The sequence below is a fragment of the Astatotilapia calliptera genome, chromosome 18, assembly GCF_900246225.1.
Source record: "Astatotilapia calliptera chromosome 18, fAstCal1.2, whole genome shotgun sequence".
NCBI lineage: Eukaryota > Metazoa > Chordata > Actinopteri > Cichliformes > Cichlidae > Astatotilapia > Astatotilapia calliptera.
Window position 1 is genome coordinate 19,626,680 of NC_039319.1, and position 27,503 is coordinate 19,654,182.

General features: G+C 39.3%; 1 protein-coding gene across 3 annotated transcripts in view; it reads left to right on the forward strand.

Moving 5' to 3' along the window:
* gpc1b (glypican 1b) overlaps positions 1–27,503 on the forward strand; it is a 57,791-nt gene that overhangs the window by 9,423 nt on the left and 20,865 nt on the right. For 2 of the 3 annotated variants that reach the window (XM_026148683.1, XM_026148682.1), the window contains exon 4: positions 26,303–26,461. In XM_026148683.1, coding sequence (XP_026004468.1) covers positions 26,303–26,461 — 159 coding nt within the window. Of the gene's footprint in view, positions 1–20,110; positions 20,283–26,302; positions 26,462–27,503 lie in introns of those variants that run through there. The other variant, XM_026148684.1, reaches the window with a different exon arrangement.

The window sequence follows — 27,503 nt, forward strand, 5'->3', positions numbered from 1 at the left end:
GATTTTTTAGCTGCTATAGGCAAGTGCCTGCACACAATAGCTATTACTGCTTTTTTTGGGTGGGGAATTCATAATTTCCTGAAGATTTTCTCTCAGCGAGATAAACTGTTTCACACTATTTTCTATTACTCTAATTATTTCCTCCCGCTGCATACTTCCTCTTTCCCAAAGTCTTTTCTGGCTTTGAGCTTTTATCGCTCTCATTCTTTCCATATCTGCTCCTGCAGAGGAAGTTGTGAATTCATTTAATTTTCATTGCAAATTTACTGCATGTTTGCAGATGGGCTGCAAAAACATAGCTGGTTTGCTTCTGTTGCTCTTTTGTGATTTTCATGGCTCCATATGGCTCTATGGTTGGCTCTATAGAAAGTCAAGAGCTGCGTTTGAGTTGTCTGTCCTCCAAGCTTTAGTAGAGAGATACATAAACAATATGAGAAGAAGTACAACATGTATTTTCTTAAACATTTCATTTGAATCTTTTACAATATTTTAGAGAGAAACCCAACAATTAAACCAGTTGTGAAAAAAAATAACTTTTTAACATCTCAAAGAGAACCTGGCCTGTGCTTCGACTGGTTGATGAGAGGCGAGTGGAGAGAGAAGAGACGTGTATTTAGAAGCAACAAACAGTAAAAGGTGGACAGTGGGTTGGCCCAGTAATAACAGATTATTAACATGCAGCTTAGCTGGCAAAGGCAGATGGACACATAAGAAAAAATGACTAGAAAGGAGTTATGAAACTATGAGGGAGAGACAATAAGACATATCACATGCAATCCGGTCGTTAAGTGATGACGTGACGAATCCTACTTCCGGGTCTAAAGTAGTCTGCGTTTAATATGGCTTTTGTGTTGTTAACGTGTTTAATGTTTTGTATTTTCTTCTATTTAATCTCAAAAAGCTCCTAAAACAGTCAGTGATCACTTTTGACCTCCCTCGGCTTTTATTACCGCTAATCATTTATTTAAGCTCAGTTTTTAAATCCTTAGGATGTAACTACAGCCCAGCCCATGCAGCAGTATATGAATGACTAACCTGGTATTGTGGATGGATTATCTCAGTTGTTCTCCTGGCTGAAGTTTGGTCCTTTTACAGCATCCTGCCATGCGATTACATTTGTTCCTGACCACCGAGAACACTCACGTTAACTTTTATCGAGTGGAAAGAAAGTTAGCTTGTTTATATTATGCTAATATAGCTGTGTCGCTAGCGGTCACGTAGCACATCATTATATACCAGCTAGCCCAACTTCAGTAACCCTACAAACGTCACTGCTGTTTAGCTTTCTGTCTTCATTTATGTTGGAAGTGATAACAGAGCTGTACGTTTTAATTTGTTTCCAAAACCCCGCAGTCAGGACATGCTATATTGTATTTAGATAGAAGCTAGCAAGCTAACTTCCTGCTAATTTCTAACTCCGTTAAATGTCATAAATTCCATTTTTATGGATGCCTGGATGTTAAACTCAATTGTTACACCTGGTAGAGCAGAACGCTGATCATTTTATTAAAGATGAAAGACTTTAGACAGTTTTTCAACTCTCAGTAATGCCATAGTGATCGTTTGATATATGGACCTGCAGCGGAGTTTAGGCCCAGACACGGCTAGTGACGTCCTTAACGACCGGATAATGGCATATAAATACATAAAGAGCAGAAAAGTAGAGTGTCTCATTTTGAGGTCCTGGTAGTCAAATATATAGAAGTGTAGCATTTATCAAAAGGTCAGTGATATAGGAACTGTCACACATAAGAGGCATGCTGGGAAGATTTCAGCTTGGAAGGATGTATAGATTTTTTACGAGTTATTTCAAATTTTTGTCAATAATGTTGTAGGAGGGACTGCCACTACCATGGGTTCTGCGACACAGATAAAGGTTATTTTCACCACTGTGCAGACACACACACACACAAATGTAAAAAAAAAAAAAGCAAAAAGAAACTGTGTGCTTGCCCTGCATACTGAACTTTAAAAAACTCAAGGAAATTTGTCTTCTTAGCTCAGTGCACAGCACAGCGTCAGCCGTGAAGTCTCACTGTGTGTGCCATCCGGCCCCAGCACGCGACTGCATAAAAGGGAGAAGCTGATTAGCAAAGTCGCAGAGGAGTGCCAATCACACCATAAGGTGCTGCTCCCCACACTACTGTGGCCCAGTGCTCTTCCTGCACCTTAACTAAAAGGCACACCTGCAGTGTAAAATACAGTCAGGTGGTTTTACTTGCACATAAGCAGATATTTTTTTTAAAGCGTGTGTAATTTTTTATTTATTTCCTTTTATTTCTTAAGCAATAGATAAATATATGGTACAATATAGGTTCCTCCTTTTTTTAAAGTAAAAGTGGAAAGTGCCGAGGGTGTCTGTCTGCCCGGCAGAGACTGGGAGCTGGTACTACAGAAGGGGAGAGCCTGATAACTAAAAGGCTCTGCTTCACATTCTACTTTTGGAAACTCGAACAACCACAAGTAAGCCTGAATTCAGAGAGCAAAGTGCTCTGTTGGGATAATATGGTACTAAGAGGTCTTTTTATATGATGGAGCTTGGCCATTAAGGGCTTTGTATGTAAGGAGGAGAATTTTAAAACCTTTTCAGACTGTTACTGGGAGCCACTGAGCAGAACTTAATATGGGAGAAAAATGATCTCTTTTTCTAATTTCTGTCAGTACTCCTGCAGTTGTGTTTTAGATCAGATGGAGGGCTTTTATAGGACTATTGGAACATCCTGATAATAAGGAACCACAGTAGGCTAGTTCAACTTGGAAGTAACAAATGCATAGGCTAGATTTTCAGCATGGCTCTGACAAAGTGTGCTCCTAATGAATAAAGGTCATGCGATGATTTTTTAAAATGAATTAAAGATCTGGCTATGGCTGATTAATGACTTCTTTATAAAAAAAAAGTATTAATGCCATTTCGATTCTTCCTGTAAATCTATTTTCCTACATGCACCATCTTCCTTTGCTCTTAGTTTGAACGTGTTTACAGTGGAAACTTTCAGTTTAGCAGTTTTAACAGACTTTCAAAAACTCCATGATCCCACAGCATGTTTGCTTCTCCATCTGGTACATTTTTGGGACCTCAACTTTCTAATTGCAATAAACTGTAAAGATCACTGGCCTTTCATGGCATTAGTTCTTGCAGCAAACAGGATACTCAAATACGTTCTTCTAAATGTGCACTTCAGTCTTTTGAAGATCTCTGTCATCCAGTTTCTGGTAAAGCAGTTTCTTCCATTTAGAAAAAAAAAAAAAAATCCGAGTCCACTCCAACTCTCATCTTCTGTCAGATTTAGTGCTTTCTAAGCACATTCTTCTCTATTTAAATAGTGAGATCTGATTTCATGTGACATCATTTGTCAAGCATTATTTGTGACCAAGAAAGGCCTGAGTAGTTCATGGTGGTTTGCTTATTTGGCTTGACCAGCCCTTGCGATTTAATTTTGGAGGTAGAGTGACTGTCTGAGGATGGAGGAGCAGGAAATGACCGGAGGATTACTAAAACCTTGTGAGAAGAGGGTCGCATAAAAAAAGCTCATAATTACAGGGGGAAAATATGCAATTACTGTCAGTTGTCATCCTGGTTGCTAGTATAAGATTAGTTTTTATTACCCAAAGCTTTACCTCTATGGCTCCCCCTCCCCCCCACACACACACATATCACCACCGCCACCACTTTTCTGACTCACTATTCACTTCTTCCTTAACATGCTCTTTTTTCCCCTTCCCGTCTGTCCACTCCCTTTACCAGCCAATTTTACTAACTCTCGTCAGTTTCTCAGTGTGTCTCCCTTTTCTTTGCCTGTTTATGAGCATCGTAACCTCCAAATAGACATGCCATATGAACCACCTAATTGCTAGTAGTGCTCCTGTATATCTGTCTGCCTAAAAATAAAAGAGTAGGGGAAAGCCAGTTTGGAACACGTGTAAGGAAATACTGATATGTTTTCATGCTATGTTATAGCTGCTTGGCTCTATACAACTTGGCAGCACATGACTGAACAAAATGCTGAAAAAGGGCTTCCTCTACGGTACCCTGTCAACACCCCCTTTTTACTCTTCTCTGCTTGTTTATTGAGGAGGGCAAACAGTGAACAAATGAACTTGCCAATGCCAATGACTTATTTAGCTTTCCCCAGCTTCTCTTCAGCTGTAACACCAAACATTATAGTTGGAATCACTCATTAGTGTTTCATTTGTCTTATTTCCTGTCCTTTGCAGTCTTCATCTCTTCTTCCCACCCTGCAGAGTATTCCTGCATAAATATTTTAAATCTTCCCAGTGAACTCTGTCAACCCTTAGTGCATGCCTGAATCACTGATTATAACATATAAAATGTAAATCCGAGTGTATTTCAATTTGTCCTATCAAAAACTACTCGTCTTGCATTACTTTGTTCTTTTTTTTTAATAAGCACTCATATTAGACAACACATTTTTCTAATTTGTGGCAATAGAAAGTTTTAAAATAGCTTTATTGACATGGCAGAAAGAAAATGCTTTACATATAAAATAACTGTACCATCAGTATAATTCAAGCTAAATCGGACATATTTCTAAATGATGGATGATGGAGCATGAGTACAAAGATAAAAAGTCAACAAAGTAAAGTAAAAAACATGTTAAAGAATGTATTAAAGACAGTTGTTTATGGTGTGTTGTCTTACCTTACGGCAGCATTCTGGACCACCTGAAGTTTGGAAAGGTTGTGTTGAAAGAAACAGGAACACAGCCAGTTTTTAAGCTGACTGGAATGTAATAAAGGCATGGCAGTAGGAGGCAAGGATAGACACAGTCTTTCATCTTACGCTGTTCTCCTCTGCAGCCTGTCTGAAACTCTCAGCTGACTGAAAATATGCAGAACGTGATACAGTGAGTTCGGTATCTTGCAGCAGTGTATTTCAGCTGAAATCCCTGACTCATCAGTGTCGTATTTGACACCTTAAGGGAAGCTCAACTGTCTTGCACCGTTTGTATCCAGTGACATTATTGGTGATTGTAACAGAAAGCTTTGTCAGAGATAGTCTAGCATCTCTGCTCTTCATTTTGTGCCTGAGTGTGCGTATTTAGTCCAGGATCTGGTTTAAACTAAAAGCCTTCTCTTTAAATCTTTCATGCTCCTGCTACCATCCTACTGAGATAAAAAGAGAAGCTGAGAGATGATTCAAAGGGTTTATAAATCATTACTTTTTCACACACGTTCAGTTTCATTATGTCATTCTTTATGTGTGCCTTTTTTGAATTTTAACTAAGAATCACGTCTTTTATAGCCACTTGATCTTATTATCTGTCTTGTTACAAAGAAAAGTTGCATGCTGTATCATTTTTTCATCTTATAAATGTGTGTTTGTCTTTGTATTTGTCAGCTTTGTGTGTCCTCTAAAAACAATGTTATGAACAGCAACACCATGTAGCTGTGATGCAGCGGTAGTGGCAGCGCTCTGTCATACAGTCTGTCCTTTGCGTGTCCCTATACCATGCACCCTACTTCCCCAGCAAACCCTAGCAGACTCAGTCCCAGCCCTGAGGCCCAGGGCATCACTCAGTCAAATTGAATCACAAATCCTTTTGGGCAGAAGAGGCTGTGGCTCAGGATGAATGGTTTTGGTTTGTCATGTGATGTCTGCTGATGAATGGCCAGGGCCTAGAGGACTGAAAGGGCTGAACCGAGGTAAGTGGGACTTGTGTAGGTCATTTCCCAGGCAGATTTTGGTCATCATATATTCTCCTTCTACATACTGAATTCTTTTGTTCTTCAAAACGAACTTCTATATATCTATAATTACTAGTTATTATAGTAATATATATTTAATAACGCAATTTTAGATTACTTTCCCGTTTAAAACGTAACAAAAGAAAAAGCAATGTTCCTGTTTTTTTACTTTTCTTTGCAATAAAAGAAATACAAAGATAAGTTCTGGTGTTCCATATTGGGATGCTTTCTCAAGAGAGTTGTGCTTTTACTGGAATCAACTCTATTACTGTAAGAAGCCACTTTCTTCTTAAAGCTTCCATTCATTTTTAGGCTCCTAGTGTTTTCCGATATGACTTTAGAAATTAAATGTACCTTTTTTTCACCCCTCAGGCTCTCACTTCCTCTTGTCAGCTTTCCTCGCCTTCTTTTACTCTTTGCTCTCTTCACATCTCTCTTGGTTAGCTTGCCATGATTAAGCACAGCTGTCACACTTATCCAGAAGTCACTCTTTTTTGAATTTTTTACAAATGTGGTCTGCTATCTTTCTCATTCCCTGGCCCTGCTCACTTTGAATGATGTCTAAATGAATGAAAAATGAAAAAAAAAAAGAATTAGTAAATGAATAAATTAAAAAACAGAAACAGAAAAATCAAAGGATACAAAATAACTAAATAACTGTGGGTGGAGCACTGCCTAACTCCTCTGCATTACTCTCTGAGGTAGTGATGTGTAGCCTCGGGTTACTGAGGCGGCTCAGACTATGGGAAACTGGAGTGTGACACTGAGCTGATAGAAACTTAAATTATTTGCCAATGTCTGTGTTTCACCTCAGCTAGCTGGGCAGGCAGTAAACTCACACACACTACCTTGATGCATACAATGTGCCCTTTGCCTTCAGTTTTCCTTTCTGTAAATTCAGGAACCACACTGTATAATTTAATCACTCCATGGCTGATGAATAATAATACAAAACACTCTGCTGACATTAAATGAGTGGTTAGCATACTGCTAATTAGCAGCTTTAGACTATAGCAGTATAAATGAGGGATACTTCAGGGTCACCTGATCCAACCTTAACTATAATCTTTATCAAAAAATGGCAGTTTTAACTCTGATCTTAAAAGCAGAGAGGGTTTCTGTCTCCTGAATCCAAACTGGGAGCTGGTTCCAAAGGACAGGAGACTGAGAGCTGAAGGCTCTGCCTCCAATTCTACTTTAAGACACTCTAGGAGCCAAATTTAAGCCTGGAGTCTGAGAGCAACATGCTCTTTTAGATTAATATGCTACTGGGAGGTCTTTAAGATATGACAGAGTATGATTATAAAGACTATATGTGAAGAGAAGGAATTCTGGATTTACAGTAATAGGAAGCCAATTAAGACAAGCTAATATTGGAGACAAGGAGAAATATGATCTCTCGTTAAAGTCCCTGTCAGTACTGGCTGCACTGTTTTTTGATTAACTAAAGGCTTTTTAGAAAACAGTCTGATAAAAATGAATTACAGTAGTCTGTCCTAGAAGCAGGGAATGCATGAACTAATTTTTCACCATCACTCTGAGACAAAATGCTATTCAGTCCTACTTATTTGTGTAAAATTCATGTTGAAGGAAATATCCTGATCAATGATGACTCCAAAAGTCCTCAAAGTGCTACTGTAGGCCAAGGTAATCTGGTTAGACACCATGTTTTTTAACATTTTCAGGGCCAAATGCAGTAACCTTGCCTTTGTCTGAATTTAGAAGTAAGAAATTACAGGTCATCCAGGTTTTTCAGACATGCCTGTAGTTTAATGAATTTGTTATCTGGCTTCATAGATAAATGTAACTGGGTATCATTTATATAGAAATAAAAATGTATGCAGTGTTTTATAATAATATTACTTCAGGGAAATGCACATAATGTAAAAAGTATAGGTCCCAGCATAGAACCCTGTGGATCTCCGTTTCATGTGTGATGATAATTTCCCATTTACATGCACAAAGTCTCTCATTGCATCTGCTCTTTGACAGTGTGACAGTTAAAAGAGCACATAATATGTGCTCTTACATAAAACACAACAGGGTATTATCTGGAAAACAACTAAGATGAAGAACAAAAATGTGTGTATATTACAAAATAATACCCACAATAACTTTTTAGAAAGTAAAATCATCAGCCTTTTTCTCTTAAAGTTTGCATCTCTTCAATTCATGTAATTTGGAATTAGTTATTACTAATTTTTAAAACACCACAGAATGACAAATGGGGCCAAAATCTGTGTTTGTATAGATTATTAATCTACATTCAAACTAAACTGATTGTGTTTAAAAATGCTATATTTCATATTAACCTAAATGACTAAATGATATTTTTGTGCATACTCTGTTGAAAGTTGTCCTTCAGTGATGATAAACCTGCTGCTGCTTCTCTATGATCATCAAATCAATATTTTAATCAGTCTAAGCTGTGGCACCTGTAATTCTTAATAGCCTTTCCTATCATGCCACAACAGGAAAAACATTTGGATAATTATAACACCATTCAGTCATCACCAATCACAAGTCATTCCAGTATTAGGTTTTATAACTTGGTGTCTAAATTTGGGAGGTTTTTAGTGAGAACGGATCCTTGTCAAGATTTCCTGTTCAAATTTGCTGATGTAGCAAATGATGGATGGAAGAAAGCTTCTGCTCTTCTCTGACTGTTTACTCACAGATTAGATTCCAATCTCTTTCAATTAAGCTCCTTGGGAAACACACTCCTGGTCTCTCAGCATCCCCGTGAATTCTTGCCATCTGAACCCATCTGCCACCCAGTGAAACACATTCACAGCAGCAGGCTCAGATGGCTAACTGCCCCCTTAACTGCTGCAAAGTCTGTCCAAAGAGAAATTATCATTTCACTCTGCAGCACAGTTAATGAAACGCTTGAGGTCGGGAAAGAGGAAGTGGATGGAAGCGATTTGAGCTTGTGCACGTGTCTCTGTTTGTCCTTGTAGAGATCCGTTCAAGGTGTGGCTGTCTTTTTTTGTCTGCAAGATAGCGCTTCATGCTTGTTTAGCAAACAGAGCCTTTTGTGATTTTGGATTTCCAGTGAACCTCTATGCATTTCTGTGGTGTGTTTGTACTCTTGAACTGCATGTGTCTGTGTGGAACATTGTGGAGCAGATATGTGCTTTTATGAGCAGGTCTGTCCTTGTAGTTAAAGCCTTGTGTAGCCCTTGTAAAGGCATTTGTTGAGCAGTCCAGCAGTATTAGGCGATATAGACATCTGCCCTGGCAGTCAAGTGGTGACTACCCCTGTAGACAGCCACCTTAATAACGTTCTGTCAAGTTCGTGTTCCTTTTTCTGAAGTAAAAAGACCTTCTCTTTGGCTTTGACTTTCTCTTTTCTTTCCATCTTTTTCAACCAGTCCATGTCCTTTTTTTTCTTCCTTACCCAAGATTCTCAGTAGGGACCGCTGTCTGTGAGTTCTAACTTCCCTCCTCTTCTGTCTTCCCTCTTTCTAGCCCAGGGCCAGCTTTGATGTTCACTGTCTTTACTCTCTGAAGCGATGCTGCTTTGCTGCAATGGAAACACCCGCTCTCTCTCCCCTCTCTTCTGCTTTTCCTTTTTTGCACTATAGGTGAAAAGAAACCAGCCTTCCATTGTGACAACACTCTCCAGCCAGCTGTTAGATAACTGCTAACTAGGAATCAAGCTGCTGTTCCCCTATTGCCACCAGTTACTTCGCCCTCCTAGTAGAAGATTTTGTATAACTGCTAATTAAACGTTAGCGACACACAGATTCAGGACTTTTCTAACAACTATTGCAGTGTTTTTTTTATTTCTGGGTAATGAGCTCTTACAATTGCACTGTACAAATGATATATTGTTATGAAAATCAGGACATCTACATCAAAGGCTTACACGGACGCACATAACACCTGCTGTATAAATGCACAAAAGTGCACATGCATCAGATCAAAGTGGAGTCCTATGTTTTATGTATGGCTGCAAATTTCTGTAAGGATTTTTTTTCAGTTGCTGGATTATATGTGTACCTTTCTCTCTTTTAATTTAAGGGGAAAAAAATCCCCATAAAGATCAAATGGGGCATGAACTTACATGCCTACTTTGGCGTAGCTCAGCGGTAGCTGACAGATCTGAAGTTAATTAAGGCAGTTTTTGTCCATTGACTGATGCCAGTTCAGTGGGATCTGGGTTGTTAGATGGGCGTGGGCGGAGGGCACAAGCTGGGCCACACAACGACGGGCTTTGTTAGAAGTTGTGATGCAGGAAAAGGCTACAGATGTCAGGCAAGATCTGACTTCACTCAACACATTTATGTCCTGTGGACTTAAGAGCATTCACCTTCTCACAGCTGGATGGGAGGGACAGGTGGTGGCACTCTAATCCGAAAGAGGAATTACATTCCCCGTTAATAATATGGTGGGCGATAATTTGGAGTAAAGTATAGCTTATTATATTACCTCCTTAAACAGTCCTTCTTTCTCAGCCTACTCTGAAATGTTAATCAGTTTATCAATATAAAATGAATTACATTTTCCAACAGCAGCATTTAAGGTTTTAGTCTTGCTTGATGTGTATAAAGCATTTTTGTGCATTTAATAAGTTTTTTTCCATGTGTGTGCGTGATTTCATGAAGTTGCAATAAGCTGCAGGGCCATCCTGATAAGAAAGTCAATATATGCGGTTCATAATGTTGAACAATTCCATTAGATTAAAAAATGAAAGTAAAATGTAGTTTTAGTCACAGTCTTCTTATTATTTAACAAAACTGTATATAATATTTTGCCGATAGAAACCAATTATTATGCTTATAGAACAATATTGAAAGAGAAAATGGGTCCCAGAGTATTAATAGCTATGCGCACAGAACTTTAACAGTAATGTTGCCAAATACATGCTAACCCATGTCTGCTTTTCACTGGTGTCAAGACCTCTGATGCATCATGGCAGAAAATCATGAGCTATATAACAGAGAAGGATTTTAATTTCTTTTCTTTCCTCATTCTCTCCTTTCTTCCTGCCAGCATTTCCCTTTCTGTAATTTTTTTTTCTATCTCAGCCTTTTCTCCTCCTCCCTCTCTGGTTGGATGGCTAAACCACCCACCCTTTCAGCAAAAGCCTGTGGCCTGTCTGTCTCCCTGTGGCCTTCTTCCCAAATCTCTCTGCCGCCCTCCTCCTCTGCCTTCATCTCACTCCGGGAGGATAACCATCTACCCTTTCAGCACAATCCAGCTCCTTTTTAATGACTGTTTCCAGTGAAGGAGGACAGTGGACAAGCTTTGTCCCACTCACTGCGATGCATTGGAGCAGCTGAAGGAAAATGAAAATTCTATGACATTTTGAAAGAAAGCAACAATTTGATCTGTTGGTAAAATGTAATAAGATTCCTCTCTGTTTCTCCCTTAAAACATATATGTTAGCTAATATGTGTGCTACTTGCAATTTTCCCATGAAGACTTACAGTACTACAAGTGTTTTGGACAGCACAGACTTCAACCTCTTCTTCTTACATTTCTTCTGCTATATTGGGTTTTTTTTTCCAGGAGTTTATTTCCTAGTTTCTGCTAAAACTATACATGCCCATGTATTACAAGGCACCAACTGATTATTTGAATTGCTTACCCAACATAAGGTTGTTTGAAGGCAGAAGCCTCTCCCACCCTGGATGGGTCATCAGTCTATCACACAGCTAATGCTAAGAAACAAGAAACAAGCATCTGTGTAATGATAGTAGTAAAATCGTCACTTAACCGAGTAGTAAAATTTTTAAGAAAGACCAAAAAAAATGTAAAAATAAAATCCCACATTTTAAAAGCAATCTTTGGGGAAATCTGATGTCTTTAAAACTGATAAAGGAGCAACTTTACCATACCCTAAAGCACAAGCAAGACAGACCTTTAGGTATAGTTGGAAAGAAAACCAAGAAATCAAGGTAAACAACAGAAGCACATCTGAAAATATGACATCAACAGGCACAGAGGCTCATGGAGGAACACAATGAAAGAGTGTATGACAGAGCAAGGGAGTCAAAAAAGAACCGAATGACAGGGGCAGGCAGTCAGAGGAATGCAACAAGCACAGAACTGCTGCACTCCCAAGTTCACGAGTGCAGCTTTGACAAGCATTTAGGTTTTCTTGTTTCATAGATGAAACCATGAAAAGCTCTCTTTCAGGCCTGGACTGAAACGGGGATTAGACAGGGGAGTGACAGATAGAAACATTCCTTTACACATCTTCTACATTTACCTGTCAGAGCAGTACAATGAAGCTGCTCCCATATGGGCGATATGCCAGAATTTTGAATTCTAGAGGCCTAATAGGCAGCATGTGGAAATCTTAACACCATACATGCTCTGTGGCTTTGTTAAGGTGCCTTAAATTCTTCTTTCAACACACTTCTGTGATGTTCATATATCTCCGGTTCTACGTTCTCATGCGCATATGTTTCCCATTTAAAAAATATATACATGTATATTCCAGACTTAGTTTTTAACATCAGAGTTGCAGATTAGTTTTAAATTCTCATGGATGTAATTTCCATTACAGCTATAGGTAGCAGTAATTTTCTGCAGTTCTTACTCATCACGAATGCTTGGATTTTTTTTTTTTTTTAGCAGAACATAAATTCTCTAACTACACATAATCTGCCCACTGCCCCAGTAAGCAGTTAGGGAGCTAATGATTTTTTCACATCATTAAGCTTGTGCCAACACTTAGAGGGTCATTGTGTTACCAGTCAGCCTTGCCCTGTCTTGCTAACAAGTGCTACCCCCATGACAAAGTCAATAGTATTTGCAGATTTTGGCCATTAGCAGAAGAATGTTGCTCCTTTATTTCTTAGTTTGGCAGAGATCAAGTGTCCAAGCCTGAATCAGTTCTTAAGATTTAATTTATTATCAAGGTCTGGACACTGGTAAAACCTCGTCTTTATGTGCAAACGCTGCAGCTAGTGGTCAACATTCAACTTATTTTTATTGAATTTACTGAAATCGCTTAGAGCAATGTTTAATTTAAAGCTATAGAACAAAATCCATTGCGTTGTACTTGGTTACCTCATTTCAAGTACCTTGCTAAAATCTAAATGTAGTATTTGACTCACTGCTGACCACTCTTTCACAGGAAGGTTTAAATCTTAATCTAATTGAGTCTATGTTTGGGTTCTATAAAACAGGCTACTAGTAAACTAGACGGATCTTCAACATCTTTGTGTGCCACTAACATCCTGTAGATCCGATGAGTCAGTTTCCTAAAATCCCCTGTTTTTCCCAACAGGCACAAGCACAGCTGGAATGATTCTTCAGTCATTATGTGTAAATTATCAAGGCCCACGCTGCTTTGCAAAATGCAGGAGATGTGTGACATCACTGATGGTGGCCTACATAGAACAATGACTTGGTGGCCTGGTTCCTGATTGTGGAAAATGGAGTGACATGGTGGTTTGACAGATCGGCTTGTTTGGAGGCGAGGAGGAAAGTAGAAACCACAGGCTTAATAGCCTTGACATTCCCTAAACATCTTCATCTTTGCCTTGGCATTTGGTTGCTTTCCAGTGGTTTGTGTGCTGAATGTGAATCTTTCCCATCAGGCTTTGTTTGTGGTCTGCTTCCTGGCTCCTTTATTTGAAATTCTCTTATCGCTTCTTTCCTGCCATGTGACTTACATGTTTCTGTTTGTTTTCTTTTCAGTCGCTCTGTCTGGTCGTCAGTTAGCCGTGTCTATCCGTCTGTTGTCAAGACAATTTACTGACTCACAGTGACTGAGAGAGGCCTGAAGTGCTAGCCTGTCCTGACCTGACTTCAAAATAGACAGCTTGGCACGCACACCATGCACAGACAACATCGCCAAAACAGGGCTTTCCTTGTACAGCTTTGGTTCACATGTCAAACCCTCTTTCAGATCAGGCTTTTAATATGACTCACTGGTTAATAGATGTATGGGAACTTTATTGAAGCCCAGAGCCATCTTTATACTGTTTCTGAGTGTCAGTTAACAGGAGCACATCAGAATTTAAATCTCTTCTATGAAAATGTCCACATGCTGTGAGTGTATGTGGAAGCGGCTTCACCACACAACCAATACCTGGCGCTCTTTAAACTAGTTAACGTGACATTTTTACCAAACGACAGATGATGATACCCTGATATCTTGATTTATATTGAATGTAGACAAATAACGCAAAAAGATATAGACAGAGATACAACTCCAAGCTAACGACTCTTAGACAATACATGAAACAAGCCAGTGTTTGAGTATCCAGGCAAGTATGGATCTGCTCTTTGGAAGCCCAGATTTGTTGGCCAGATTCCCAGCCAAAGGCAAAGGAAGGAAAGGGAAGAGTGTGTGAGGGAGTCATGGGGCAAGGAGAGAGGGAGAGAGAGATATGTGAGAACCAAAGGGAGGAACTGAGAGGCTTGTTTGTGCTTTGATCTGATGACTGAGGCAGAGAGTGTCAGTCATATTCTTTCCAAGCAGAGATCTATAATAAGATCACGGAATATTTAATGTCTCATTGATGAGTCATTACTGGGGATTAAAGAAGACCTGATTGAGGCTTTGACAACATTTTTTTATTAGGATTTAGAAAATGGTTCGGTGGGAGTCTCAGGGGTGTGTGCTTATAGGGATTAAGCTAATGACTGATGGTTTTTGTAGAGGTCTTTGTATCATAGTAGCGTAAAGAAATGAACTGCATTAAATAAAAAAATAACAATTTAAGAGTTTCATCATATGTTACATTCAGCAATCTGTGTTAGCTTTTCTTCTAGTGTCATTGCTGCAGTATTTCACAGGATCGAAAGGTAGAGTTGATGATTATGCATGGATGGATAAGGAAGGTAAACTTTATTGAGCCCAAAGGGAAAATTGTTCTCTTGCTTTAATCCATCCTAAGCATGTTCAGTATAAGCTGTAGAGGAGGAGACTGTACAAAGTTTGTACATTAGCTGACGGCGATGTCACTGCAATCTACTAATTGTAGGGTTGGTAGTTTGATGCCTGGCTGCTCCTTGGGCAAGATGCTGACTATTGATGTGTTCGCCACAGTGTGAGCCTTAGACAACACTTAGCTGTTGAAAAAAGTGCTTGTGTGAATGTGATTGGAGTGCACAACTAGAGTCATTCTTCTGACAAAGATTTTGATGTGTAAATAGACTCAAAACAAAGGTTATATCAGGGTTTTTGGTTTTCTGTTTGTTTCCCAAACCTTTTGCTGGGGGGGATTTTTTCATTGTTATTATTAAAATCACTAATCACTATTAAAACTTCATAATAAATGATAAAAAAAATAATAAAAACATTTTAACATTTTTAAACTTTTCTAGCTCTCACTTTCAAACTCCGAAACTTCGTGTCTGACAAATACACATTGTTTCACCTTTCAACAATGACTAGCCGAATAGTACTATATTGTAAGAATGAAAGCTTGTGAATACTAAAGCTGCTTTTCGGGGTTTACCAGATGTCTGTAAAATTTCTAGCCTTTCAAAACAAAAGTTCCAATTAAAATGAACAATACACACCTGTTTCTCTCTCTTTATCTAGTAGTTGTATTGTGGACAACTTGTGCTTTGCTCCAAATACCGCCTCCAAAAAGCTATTTGTAGCTTCTAATGCCTCTTCATATGCTTCATGTGACATTTCAACCAGCAGCAGGTGCACTGGCTCATTTAAAATTTACTTCTAAGCTTAAAGTCAATATCTAACCATCAGCTCTTTTTTCTATTTTCAAGCACTCTTATTGTTTTCAGTGACTCTCTGTTTCCTAATAATCCCTGCTTTCTGTTTTACTTTTGTGCGCTCACCTTTCTTTATTTGCATACAAAATCTTAGCCGCATCATTTACCACCATTCATGTATCTGACTCAGTTCTGGCTGGATATGTTCTAGCTCGTGTTGCTTTGACAGGGCCCAACAACAAAAAGTCAGCCTCTATCTGTCAGCTTCTCTGCCTCTAAGCAGCAAAGGCCAGAGGGGAACTGGCTGCTTTGTTTGTTCTTTCACCATCAAGAGACAGTCCTGCCACAAACAGAAGGCTGCAAGTGTATAGTAGTCAAGCCATGAGCACTCTCTGGCACACATGCACAAATACCTGTGCTCAAGTATGTTCGTGCTCCCCTCTTTTTTGCCCATTTGTTTTGAAGGTCTTTGGAACTTCAAAACAAATGGGCCTCCTTTTCCCTGTTTTTCAGTTATTTTACCTGAAAAAACAGCATATTTACACATTCAAAGGTAATAGCTCTAAAAAATGTAGGTAAAGGAAAAAGGAAAAAACTTTTGTTCACAAAAGCGTACAAATGAAAATAGCTAATTAAAAGAAATATATACTTGGCATAAGTGTTATTTTGCATATGCAATAGTGCAATAATGCAGTGCAGTAGATAAAAAATTTTGATGCTTGAGTGGTGATTTGTGTTTTATGTTTGTGTAAAAGCTGGAAGAGAAAAACAAGTCTAGAAAACAGCACAAACTTTAGTTCTTGTAAAAATCTGTTTCTGTCTGTTTGTCCTGGATCTTATCACATGATCCTTCTTTCCAGACAAACAGATCATAGACTGGGTGTGTTAAGTCTCTGATGACGCTACTAGATTCAGATTTAAGTTCGGGAAGTATGTCCTGGTGATATGATGGGCAAGCTTTACTACGTGGTGCACGTCCTTGCATTCCATGCAGTCTTGGCTCTAGGTGACAACAGTGTTTATGGCACTTCAGTAGAAGTTGATAAAAACCCACTGAGGTAGATTGATCAAGCTCAACTTCCTGAGAAAGTTTGTTGATTTTATTGGATGTTTCAGTGCTTTGTCATCAAGCCTCCCAGAAACCTAATGTTCACATATTTAGCATCCTAATCCAACTGCAGTCATAATAGCTTTTATTTATATAAACAAATGAAATATTGCAGCTGTAAAGATCCAAAGATACTCACCCAAGTAAACCCTGAAATATGTGTGTCTGATTGTTGAACTGCTTGCTCCTTTCTGCCCAGAGGATCAAAGTAGGTGGATAATTGATTGAGAAGCTGTTTCATGGCCAGGGGAGAGATGCTCCCTTCTTTTGTCATGACAAATAAATTGAATGAAAGATCTGGAGTTGATACAAACCTATCGAACCCACATTTAGTAGCTGTTCACTGGAACTCTAAATATAACTAAGTGACCAAGACAGTCCGGTATGCTTTTAAAATGAAGGAATGCGCTGGCCAGCTCAGCAGCATCAAAAAGCATGGAAAACTGTGGAGAGGATAGCTTACGTGCATGATGGCAAAATTCTACTCTCAAGAACGGGAAGGCTTGATTAGAATCTGCTAGAAAGCATCAAAAAGAAATTCTTTGGACAGATGAAATCAACATGAACTTTTACCAGAATGGAAAGAGAACAACATGTACAAGGAAAGAATCAGCCCATGGTCCAAAACATACTGCGCTGTCTGTCAAACGTGGTGAAGGCAATATCATGGGTATGTATGGCTGCCAGCTGAACCAGGTCACTTGTGTTTATTGATGATGTGAATGCTGATAGAAGTAGCAGGATGAATTATCTGTGCAGAGGATAATGACTCGGGCATACTGCAAAACAAACCCAATGTCAGGGTCCTGGGTCTCTTGACCCAGCGTTTCAGTTCTTTGTAATTTTTGTATCATTGTACTTGTGTGAGTTTCTATGGTTTCTAGTTTCGATCCCTTGCCCTTCATGTTTCTCTATGTCCCCTCTGTTCTGTGTAAGTCTGTGTCTGCATGTTTGAGTTCCCCTCTGTGTCTCTCGGTTCTTAGAGTCCTCTGCCTTATGGTTTACGTCTGTGTTTCTTAGTTGCTGTCTCCACTGTGTCAAGTTCGCGTCTCTGTGTGATCCTTCCTGTTTTACTTTGAAGGTCCGTGACTTATGTGAATGTGTCCTGCTTTGCTTGTCTCGTCAGTTCTAATTTCCCCCAGCTGTGCTCTCCTTCTGTGTCTCATTCTCCTCGTTACTTCCCAGTGTATTTAGACCCTGTGTTTCTCTGTGTCAGTGTTGCGTCGTACCCTCAACAAGCTGTGTGTGTGTTTTGCCTCAGTGTTACCAGTGTTTTGTTTCCAGCTCTAGCTCTAGTTCCAGTTCAGTATTCTGCTTCAGTGTTTTAGTCCACCAGCGTTTTTGTTTCTTTGGGTGAGTTTAGTTAGTAAGAGGTTTTCCAGCAATAAAGCTGCGCTTTAAGTTGAACTTCTGTGTCTGAGTCCTGCATTTTGGATCCACCACTCCTGCTTGCCCGCCTGCCACACAGCCAACCATGACACCCAAGAGTTTATCAAGGCAAGGAAACAGGATGTTCTTCAATGGCCAAGTTAGTCACCTGATCTCCACAGAGTGGAGCATGATTATCAGTTACTGAACACAAAGCTTAAGGCAGACACACCTACAAAGAAGCAGCAGTTGAAAGTGACTTCAGGCAGTCAATACAGTATCTATATTTATGATTATTCTAGTTTGGCTGCTTTCTTTTGAGCATCAAGTGCAGCACATTTTTAAACCCACTGTAGATTTGCACTTCAATCACATCTTAACTATTTGACTTAAAATTCACAGTGGTGGTGTATAGAGGTAAATGAAAAAATAAAAAAGGATCATTATCGAAGAACTTATGGACCCAACTGTTGCTTTATTCATCCCAGAAAAAAAATAAAAATAAAGGTAAATCAGAAAAACATAATAAATAGGTAAAAAAGACAGAATGGTATAAAAAAACAAATATCTGAAGAATTTAGAAGCTAATCTGAAATATAAATAAATGCGATAAAGTAAAATAATTGTACATTTAAATAAAAAAAGTTTATAATTACATATTATTTGATTAGTACAATATTTCAAAATGAAAAAAGCCAATGCAGAATTTAAAACTGTTAAGTGTGTGGATACCTGTGTTTAAAAACCCACATAGTCAAACATTTAGAACATTTCAGTCCAGCTCTGCAGTGCTGTGCGCATTTAAACACAGACACAGAAGCATCACTCCCGTTTTATCATCCGCATCATGTGACAAGATGTTCTGCGTGATTTGCGTCAACTGCAGACACTTGCTGTCAAAGACCTATGTTAGATCATCCCCCACACATACACACCCCAAAACAACACACAGTCCTTTATAGACGGAAATGAGGTCAGCTCCCTGTAGTGTAACTGCTGTTTTTTTTACTTTGGGATGGTCTGTGATATATTGTCTCTAAGATATCATGAGCACATTGAAATGATCCAGATAAAATTCCTGAGAATTACATCTTCATTTGATTTCTTCTACTTCTTGTCTCCCTTATTTTTTGTGCAAACACATTTAGTAACTAAGGAAACACACAGATGAGGTCAAGTTATGGCATGTCTGTAACAAGCAGTACTTGGACATTGTGTGTAGGCCGTCTCAGTGTAAGTTCAGTGTGTAAGTTTTTCTTCTTAACTTGAGTAAATTAGGTTGAAAAAATTGAGGGAATGGATGAAGAATGGAGATGATCTTGAGGAAGGCTGCTGAACAGCTAAAGCACCAATTATTGATAGCACATTGCCTGTACGTGCTAAGTGAATGTGACTGGTTGCTCCCCATCATTTAATGCTGCTGGCATTTACACTCTTAGGTTATTCACTGGCTCTGGGATTTGTGTTTTTCACTGTGAATGTGAGAGAGCAACAGAGAGAAAGACAGTGAAAGAAGGACCAGGACAAAGGGACTGCCATCAAGAGTGTTTCTCAGGGCTACATCAACTTAATTGCAAAACCTGTTATAATCCATCATGTTCCTTATAAATCACAGCTAAGAAAACTGAAGCAGGATGTGAATCTTGTAAAGTCTGTCCAAAACAGTGCAGATAAAGAAGGCATGCACTGTAGGGCTTAAAATTCATGTAATGCATTGGTGTTTGGAAAAAACAGAGGTTTGCTTAGTTTATCTCTCATTTTCACCCACTTTCATTTTCTACCACTGTACAACATTGTGCTGCTAGATTGCCAGAGAAGCAGTAATGTCCACACTAAACAGTATCTAGTTTGCTACCATTATACAATTAGCACTTTTTTGACAATAGGACATTATTATCTTTGTCATATTTTTGTCTTGTCCTCTTCTGTATCATTGCACTTCCTGTTCCTTTACCCCGCGTCCTTAGTTCACTTCATTTCTTTTCCACCCTTTGTTAGCACAGCTTAGCCAGAGCAATTTAACTTTAACCCCCACACTCCACGTGATTATAATGTTACGTTATCCATTGAGTCTTTTCTGTCGTCCGTAGCTATGATCAGAGGGTTAAACTTTTCACAGTCAGTTAAAATGACTCTCACTCAAGTCAAGTGAATCCAGGCCTGGGTTGACGGGAGAGAGCAGTAGGAAAAAACAGCATGGAACTTCCATAACCCTAACCTTAGTAGTAATGCTTTCTGTGTGTGGCTGCCACCTTGTCTGGCTCGAGGAAGCTATTTATATAGCTGCTGGTCTCACATTACCAGACTGGTGAATCTAGGGTCTAGGTGAAAGCCTGGGTCGTACTCTATGTGTTAAGTATAGGAGTATGGACAAAGATGGACAAGCAGACTTATTTGACTCACAACAAGTAGGCATGCAGAATGGTACCACCCTGTAATGACCATTTGTCAGGTTGGTATGTGAAATTTCATTGTGTACAGTTGGTGGGTCAGACATTATGTCAACCTCTAGTGCCAAATAGTCCTCTTGTACTTTATCTGTTTAACCTTAATCCACTGTTCAAGCGTGTTTGAGGGGGTGTGCACGCGCCCGTGTGATTCCTGGTGTTCCATGGATGTTTTTCCTCGGCACCGGCGACTTGTTGTCGACACACACACACACACTCGCACTACCGTCGGGATTATGCTGCTAATCTCTCCGATCCCACAGCAAGCGTGCACACCCATGCGCGCGTGCAGATGCGCTGACATTCTGCATTGTGGTCTGAAACGGTATCAGTTATGCAATGTCGGTCATTACTTGGAGCCGTCAGTTATGTCAGTGTGTCGCAGTCACGCTAGTTTGTCAAATGTGCTTTGGCAGAAAAGTAGGGAGATTTAACAACTGCTGCATGTAATGCATCCTGAATTCCGATGATGCATGCATACTTCTCCAAAGTATCAGTGCAGACAGTTTAAGCCTGAAAGAAATAAAGCCAACACTTTTAGGTTCACTGTAAATTCTGCTTTTAGCTCCAGAGCTTTAATCTTTGGATTGTTTAGTTTCGATACATTCACTGATCTGACTTCTCAACATGAATACATATTATGCTCAGACGCTGACTTTACTGCATTTTTGCAAAGTAAGAGCAGAAATGCAGCATTAGGGATTCTATGTCATTCCAGGTATTTTCTTCATCCATCCATCCCTACATCCATCCATTCTCTGCATCTTAGTCTTCCCTTTTTTGGGGGGAAACTGTCTATGCAGAGAAGCCTGAACTACCTCAACTATGTTATTTTCTATGAAAAAAAGATGGGCCTTTTTTAGTACCAGGTGACATTATTTGAAATGGCTTATTCACAGTACAAATAAAATGTTCAAAAACAGGCTCAGCAGGCATCAATGAAAAAAAACTACCTTACATGATTATTTTTTCTACCAGTGTAAAGGACAAAGGAACCAAAGTTTGCATCTGGGGGCATGGCCTAAATCTTCCATGAACATCATGAATTGCCTGAATGTACCATCTGAAAACTGCATACAGTGTCTCAGTCAGCATAACAGCTGCAGCGGTTAGCACATTTTCAACTGGTGGGACAAATATAGCATCAAAACTTGTTGTGTCTGTTTATGTGAAATACACTGCCACAAATGGCTGTGGTGGTGTTTATTTGTATTTGTATTTTTTTTCTCATTAAGATGTTTTTAGTGGCTACGTGCATAAGGAAACAAAGCATCACTGAAAACTGCCTCAGTTATGGTGACCTATCTGAACAAGAACAAAAAATTTGACCTCTGCTCCCCGACTCCCAAACTAGTGGTGTTTTGAATTATTCTTAATTTCCTGTTGGCCTCTCTCTGTGTGTCTCATCATCTCTACAAGCCTTTGACCGTCAGTCTCTCACATGCTTTATCTCAGTGTGCACAACCTTATTCTGCCTTCCAAGACTAGTGTTTAATAGGACCCTTCCCCCCTGGTGAACAATGATAAGCTAATGGGCAGGGAATTGCTCACTATTTAACGGACGTGTCTGTCAAAAGAAAAGGGATTGCTGTGGAGTGAACACCTAGTTTATTTTTAAACAGATAAATTTGGTGGGTGGTGTATGCATGTGAGCCATTTTAAGCAGTGCCAGATTATTGGCTTGCTATGTTTGTACTGATTGGCCTTGCAGAAGGTGGTCAATTATTGCAGAGCACCTACTTTGTAAACTCGCATATGTTTGAAAATACCATTTGAGGGTTTTTTGTTGTTGTTGTTGTTGTTGTTTCTGTTTTTAAGATCTTATAGATGTTTGGTTTAATTTTATCTCAATGCAATAAACAAAGAGTGGTTTTGTGGTAGTAAAACATGTTCTAAATCTAACAATAGGAAACAATCCATTCCAAGGATCGGGTTCCCGAGCACAAACAGAGCAATATGGTGTATGCGGTTAAGTGCCAAGAGGATTGCTGGAAATTAGACACTGGGGAAATCAAACAACCACTGGCTAAGTGGATAGCACCACACTGAACACTCTGCAGTCTATTTACACCTACCGTTCAGTGGCCAATCATTCAGTGATGAGGGTATGCACATCCTCAGCAAGAGGAACACAGAGCAGCATTGTTTTTATTTTGTTGGTTTTATTAAAGAGTTAATAAAATATGGCCCCGTCATTTTCCCTGTTCAGTATAAGTCTTACTTACTGTGTGAACACATGTATTTACTACCTAAATGCATTAATAAATGCAGCATCAGTGAGTGCGTAACAGAAAGTGGATGCTATGATTTCTTTTTTTTAAATAGCCATTTTAAGCATTAGCATTATTTCACCCTTTAGATGTTTTTCCCTCTACATGAGTGGGGCTTCCCACTTGAAAATGGCCCATCCTCCTCTGCTGATTACCTAGTATCCTCTAGCTGTGGGAGTGTGTGTGCATATGTGTGTAGCCTACATGTGAGTGTGTGTATGCGTATGTGTGTGAGTGCTTAAGCGACTTTAAAACGAGAAGAGCCACAACTTCCTGTCAAGTATATATTTCCTTTTGTACTTGGAGAGTGGCTTAGCGTTGCTGGCACCCAAACAAACACACACACTCACACACTCCAGTTTACTGAGTCAAATGGAAGAGAGTGCTTTGTTTGTATTATTAGCTGACTATTAGGTTAGTCAACTGGAAACATAATGCTCTGTTACAGGTGACCTTTCTCGCTGTACAGTAGATGTGTCTCCAGGGCTGTGAGACTTTGACTCGGTCGGTTCCCACTGCGAGTGTTGTGGTTGTTACAGTGAAAATCCTCACAATGTTGTTTACACCACAGCTGGTATCAAAAACAATACTCAAACCATTTGCTGTGATTAATCACGATTAACACTGAAGCTTTAAGCAAGTGAATATTTAAGTGTGAAAACTCAAAATTAATGTCTATATATGTCAATATCTATAAGCGTCTATCTATACAGCTAGATCAAAAGATGCACTTCCAACATAGCTCAGTGAGACCGACTAGAGAGAGATGCACTGCAAGTTAGAACTGAGTGTTATGTGCTGACATTAAACTTCCTGCAGTTCCTCCTCAAGTCTACTTTTTTGTCTGTTTTTCATAACTAGAAGGACATGGGTTCATAGCGCATAAACAACTTTATGCTTTGTCATAATGAAATGCCTGACTCGCAGAGCCCTATAAAGCGCGCCTCCCACTTCTAGACAGCTTTCAAAGTAATTAAACAAATTTAGCTGTGTCACTTGTATTTAAAAAAGTACAATAAATATTTGAAATGAATTCCAAAATGACGTGTTAATTTAGACAGCACTAATTTATACATAAAAAATTGACCCTCTGAAGTGGCTTTAGCTGGAAGCTTCACACCTCCTGCTATATGTGTGTATGTGAGTGTTTTGTGCGTCAGCATCTATTTGTCCACTCTTTTTTTAGTGATGCAGTGGAAGAAAAGTCTGCAGTCTCTTAATACACATGTGCAATAAAGCTGTCCATTAGAAGGTGCTGGTAGATTGCATTCAATTTGACGCACAAAAGAACAGCATACCTTTCCTGTCTGCTGTCTGCCCTTCGGTTTTCTCCTTTCTCTTTGTTAAATTTCATTTCCTATTTCTCGCACAAATCGCGAAGACTTTATCCAGGTCCTCCTATCCTATGGTCCGTGGGTGTGAGTCACATCATTATCAGTGAGAGGGTGCTGAGAGACGGTCAATGTCACCTTCTCTGGTCTGCAGAGCTTGTTCTCCACTTTGGCGTTTGAGGGGGACAATTGCCTTTAATTGCTTCACTTCAGCGCTGGCCTGCATAAGGCACTTAAAAGACAGAGAACTTGGTTGCCACTTAATCAGTGAAATGCAAGGATTCTTGTTATACACACAAACCCACTCCACTGGCTGGAATACACAACTGAGGCTGTGGACAGGATGGGGGTCCTCAGTGGGCGACTGAAAATACAGCAACAGTAAATGAAGGTGAATCACTTGCTTGTAACTGTTGAGGCAGTGTGCACAGAAATCACTGGCTCTGATGTTGAAATAGATGGCAGAGTCCATCTCATTGATTTCCACGTTCTGCTTATAGAGTTGCCCTGAGCTCAGAGTCTTCTAGATGCATGCTAATGTCAGCTCGAGGGACATTAATCATTAATACAACACCAGTATGTGTTTATTGAATTTGCCTTTGTGCACACCATGTGAAGCTCAGCCATGTGAGCTGACATAATATGCATTTCAAGACGTGTCAGAACCAGCAAAGCTTTGTTTGTCAGACTAAAGCTTAGACAACATATTTAATTCATGTTAATACGAAATACTAAGACGTAGTTATTCATCGGCTTATATTAGACTTGTTATTGGATTCTAGTCTTTCACCGATGGATAGAGCGGATAAAAGATTTTAAAAAAGTGCACATAGTGTCATGCGCATATTATTTTCGTGAAATATATTGTTCTTGTGTTTTGTGTTAGACCTCAGTAGCACAGGCTTAGAAATCACTTAACCTCTGGTTGCTGCTAGTTGCAAAGAGGTTGCTGCACCACACAAACCTACTTGTGATTGCTTTGGTTGCTTGCAGATTGCAGTGGTCACACATAGTTTGCATGAACTAGCGAGTGTTTACTTTTCTGCAAACACTCGCTGTTTACCCTCTGAGCTGTAGTGAAATTTGAAAAATTTAGTAAACCAGGAACAGAGGATGTTCACCTTGAGATTAAATGCTGTGTGTTATAGATGCAACCAACTTATTTCAAATTGCACAACTTTAACGTTGAAGGCAGACCGTTTCAGTTTTCTGGTTTTCACAATTTCACTACCAGTTGGCGAGCAGTTAGCAAGCGATTGCAGACAAGTCCCGCTTCCATGCAAACTGCTGTCGACCATGGCAACCAAAGCAATCACAAGGAGCTTTTCCATACAGCACCTTGTCTTTATCACCAATGAAAAAAATAGCTTTATAACTATTTCACAAATTGTTTTAAGTTGTGTCTCAGTTTGGGTTGATTTTCAGGACTTGTTATTGGTTTTACACATTTTAAGGTTAAGACAAGTTATTAGCTTAGGCTGGTTTAGGTTTGGGTTAAGGTTATCTTTAGGCCAGTAGATATATTTAGTTCTAGTTCTGCACACTGAATGACTGTATGGGATCATGGATCATTATGGGGTCAGTTTAACCAAGCAAGCATTTCCTGATGCAGTGTTGCTATTATTATGCTGTTTCACTAAAATTTCTTTTGTAAAACACTGATTAAAAGAAATGTAAAAATGTACGTGGACGTGGACGTGGATGTGGGGGGGTGTCAGATGGTTTGTTTTTTTTCAGCAAACACTAAATAGTTTATCCTATTTTCATCAAACGTCACAAAAATTTCATTCGCCTTATGTCTGGATTGAAGGAATTTCCATCTTACATCATTTGTCCTGATTACAGCTGCAGCTTGACTGCAGCTTTAATTGCACTGACAGCCTCCTTGTTTACAGTAAATTCTCGTATATGGCATTTGACTGTGTGTGTGTATGAACGTCACAATGTCTGAAATAGTTTCCACCTACTTCCCTTTTTTTTTCAGAGTTGTGCATTTGTGTGTGCATGCACTTGTCTCCAAATGTAGGCACAGGAATGCGTGTCAGGAGTGCTCATTAAAACTCAATGCCGATTGCCGCTGTACGACTGCCACACAGTTCACCACGTCTTGCCAGGAAATCAAGGGGGCGAATACACGCAGCTCTACCTCCTTGACTGCCAGCAGACCATAAAAAAGGCCATAAAAACAGCCACTGTAGTTAATTTAGTCCTGTCATGTTCATAGCGACTGTAGAGTATTTTAAACAGCGGAAACACAAAAGCTTTTAATCTCAGTTTTGTCATTCAGTGCTGACTCATGGAATCTGCTAATGACATCTTTCTTTTTTTTCTTGACTGTTCTTTGTCACCCCCTTTTATCCCCTTTTGTTCTTTCCTCCACCACCTTCACTTTCTTCTTTTCTGCCTCCACCTGTCCTTTGATAGGCGAGCACCTGCGCATCTGTCCTCAGGGTTACACCTGCTGTACCAGTAACGTGGAGGACAAACTGGCCTCGCAGAGCCGCACCGAAGTGGAGAACGTAATCAAAGATGCCGGGCGCTCCTTACAGATCTCGCTTACCGGACAGTACAAAATCTTCGATGGTGAGCTTTTTGTATTTATGATGCAGAGTATATGTCTGTGTATTTTGTTTTTTTCATTTTAAACATTCACTGACGCAACAGACAAACTGACAAAAAGCGAAGGAGATCAATGATAGTTTATCTCAAAGTCTACAAAGTTTACAAAGATCTGCTGTCATGCTTCAAAAGGAGCAATTTGCAGTTAACTTTAATTAAAACTTTGTTTCCCTTTTGCTTTGATATCAGTAAAACAAAGCACGATTTAATGCAAAGAGTCAGAACCACAAAAAATGAACAAAGTCATTTAAACCTTTGGTGGCTCAGTGGTTTAAAATGCTTCATAGAAACTGACTGAGCCCAAACAAAGGATAAAGACAAACACATTTCACAGTGAGTTGATAGCGTTCTACACTATTTAATGTGTGAAAAATGTTACTTTTTGTACAGCATGCAAATGGTTCAATCAGTTGGAAATCATTAAGTAAAGTGTCATATCATGTTAACTGTTGAACACTCTTGTATACCCCATCAACAGACTAAAATTAAGATACACTACAGTGTAAAACAGCTGCGCCATCCTTCATTTCTTTATATTTTCTTTTCAAGGAGCCATACTTTCTTTTCGTTTTTTGAATAGCAGTTCTCCAGACTGTCTGAAGGCTTTTCAATGTTTTTCTTTTGGCATTCACTCATTTTCAGTCTAGCCTTTGTACATGATAATCATTATCGAAGTAATGGCTTTTTTGTTTGTTTCTTAAGCCACTTAACACTGACCTGTGAATCATTCAGGCATTCAAGGACTTTACTTGCACCCTGTCATAAAAACACATAATTTATTGCCATTTCTTTTGTATGTAATGTTTTTGCACCAACAGGGTGAATCCTAGAGCGCTGAAAAATGTATCTCAGCATTGTCCTTAAAAAAAAAATTGAGAAAAAATTAAAGACCTGACCTGAGAGATACCTGGTCCTTCAGTTGATCCAGTCCAGCCCAGACTTCAACATTATTGAGGCATTGTGGGATCATTTTCAGAGAGAAAAGAGTAAAAGCTGCCAATATACA